The sequence below is a fragment of the Malus domestica genome, chromosome 01 (assembly GCF_042453785.1).
Source record: "Malus domestica chromosome 01, GDT2T_hap1".
NCBI lineage: Eukaryota > Viridiplantae > Streptophyta > Magnoliopsida > Rosales > Rosaceae > Malus > Malus domestica.
In genome coordinates this window covers 7,942,895-7,944,303 of record NC_091661.1, presented here as the reverse complement: position 1 = coordinate 7,944,303, position 1,409 = coordinate 7,942,895, and the positions used below count along the sequence as shown (strand labels likewise).

The following is a 1,409-nucleotide window of genomic DNA, read 5'->3' as shown; positions in this document are numbered from 1 at the left end:
TTCACCTTACATCAACCTTTCCATAGCTTGTCATTACCTTACATCAACCTTTCTTAGTTGCTTGTAAAAGTTTCTTTACTTGTAATTTGGTTTTTGCTTTTCCACTTGTTAAGGGAGATTTTAGGGATTGTGTTTGTGTAGTTATCCTACAATTTATTGTAGCTTTCTTTTGGCTCTCTATAAGAGTTGCCTTCACTCTCTTGTAACATTCATAATGAAATATACAACAAATATTGAAACCAAAATTCAACATGGTATCAGAGCAGGAACCATAGGGTCCTGACTCTGTTTTTTTTTTTTTTTACTTCTTCATTTGCTCATCATCGATAGAGATGGCAGAAGAAAATGTGTCTAGAGCTGACAGTGCCTCATCCTCCTCCCCAAACTTAACCCAAGGGGTTGAGAACAATCAAAATCAACGACTCTACTCGGTGCTACTAAACGAGTTCAACTACCTTCCTTGGTCAAGAGCTGTGTCACTTGCTCTAAGAGGAAGATCGAAGCTAGGGTTTATCAATGGAAGCTCTGAGCCCTCAGAATCCACTTCACCAACTTACGATGCATGGCATACTACTGATCAGCTGGTCATGTCCTGGTTGCTTAACTCCATGAAGCCAAAACTGTCTGAGCTTTTCAACTACTCAGAGTTTTCCCTTCTCCTATGGGAGTTTGTCAAAGACATGTATGGCAGCCAAAACAACTTAGTTCGCATCTTTCAATTGAAGAAGAGTGTAGCTAGTTAAAGCAAGATGATCACTCATTTGTTCAACACCTTGGAAGTATGAAATCCATGTGGAATGAACTTGATATGTATCGTCCACACACGACTGATTCCGCTGTGCTACTGAAGAGAGCTGATAAAGACAAGGTTTTTCAACTCTTAGCAAGCTTGGGGGCGGAGTATGAAAACCTGCGTAGTCACTTGTTAATGACTCAAAAGCTGCCCTCTTTTACCGCTGTGTGTCATGCAGTCCAAAGAGAAGAAACTCGACGAAGAGTGATGAATGTTGAGCCCAAATCCAACTTTGAAGCTAGGGTTTTCACGACAAATCACAAAGCAACTGGTGATAGGGTGTTTAGCTAGAAAGCAGACTAGAAATGTTCTTATTGCAACATGAAGGGACATTTGAGAGAAAAATGTTGGATTCTTCATCCGGAGTTAAAGCCTAAGTTTGATAGGGAAGGCAGGATGATCGAAGATGGGAAGGGTGGAGTCACTCCAAAAGCATTTCATTCAGCTTGTTCCTCAACTGATGGGATGGCCAATTTCTGAACAAATCTTGTGTCCTTGATCAACGAGTTTGCTGCTTTTCTTCAAAAGAAGCAAGGAAGCACTGCACCTGATGAAATGACACCTGAAAACCCTACTACAATGCTAGGGAAATTTGTTGGATTCTTGGCTGACTCGG

General features: G+C 41.0%; 1 protein-coding gene across 1 annotated transcript; it reads left to right on the top strand.

Annotated features, from left to right (window-relative positions):
- Positions 1 to 332: 332 nt before the first annotated feature.
- On the top strand, positions 333 to 743 carry LOC139194761 (uncharacterized). The gene has a single exon (XM_070819685.1). The coding sequence runs from the start codon at positions 333 to 335 to the stop codon at positions 741 to 743; it is 411 nt and encodes a 136-aa protein (XP_070675786.1).
- Positions 744 to 1,409: the final 666 nt, after the last annotated feature.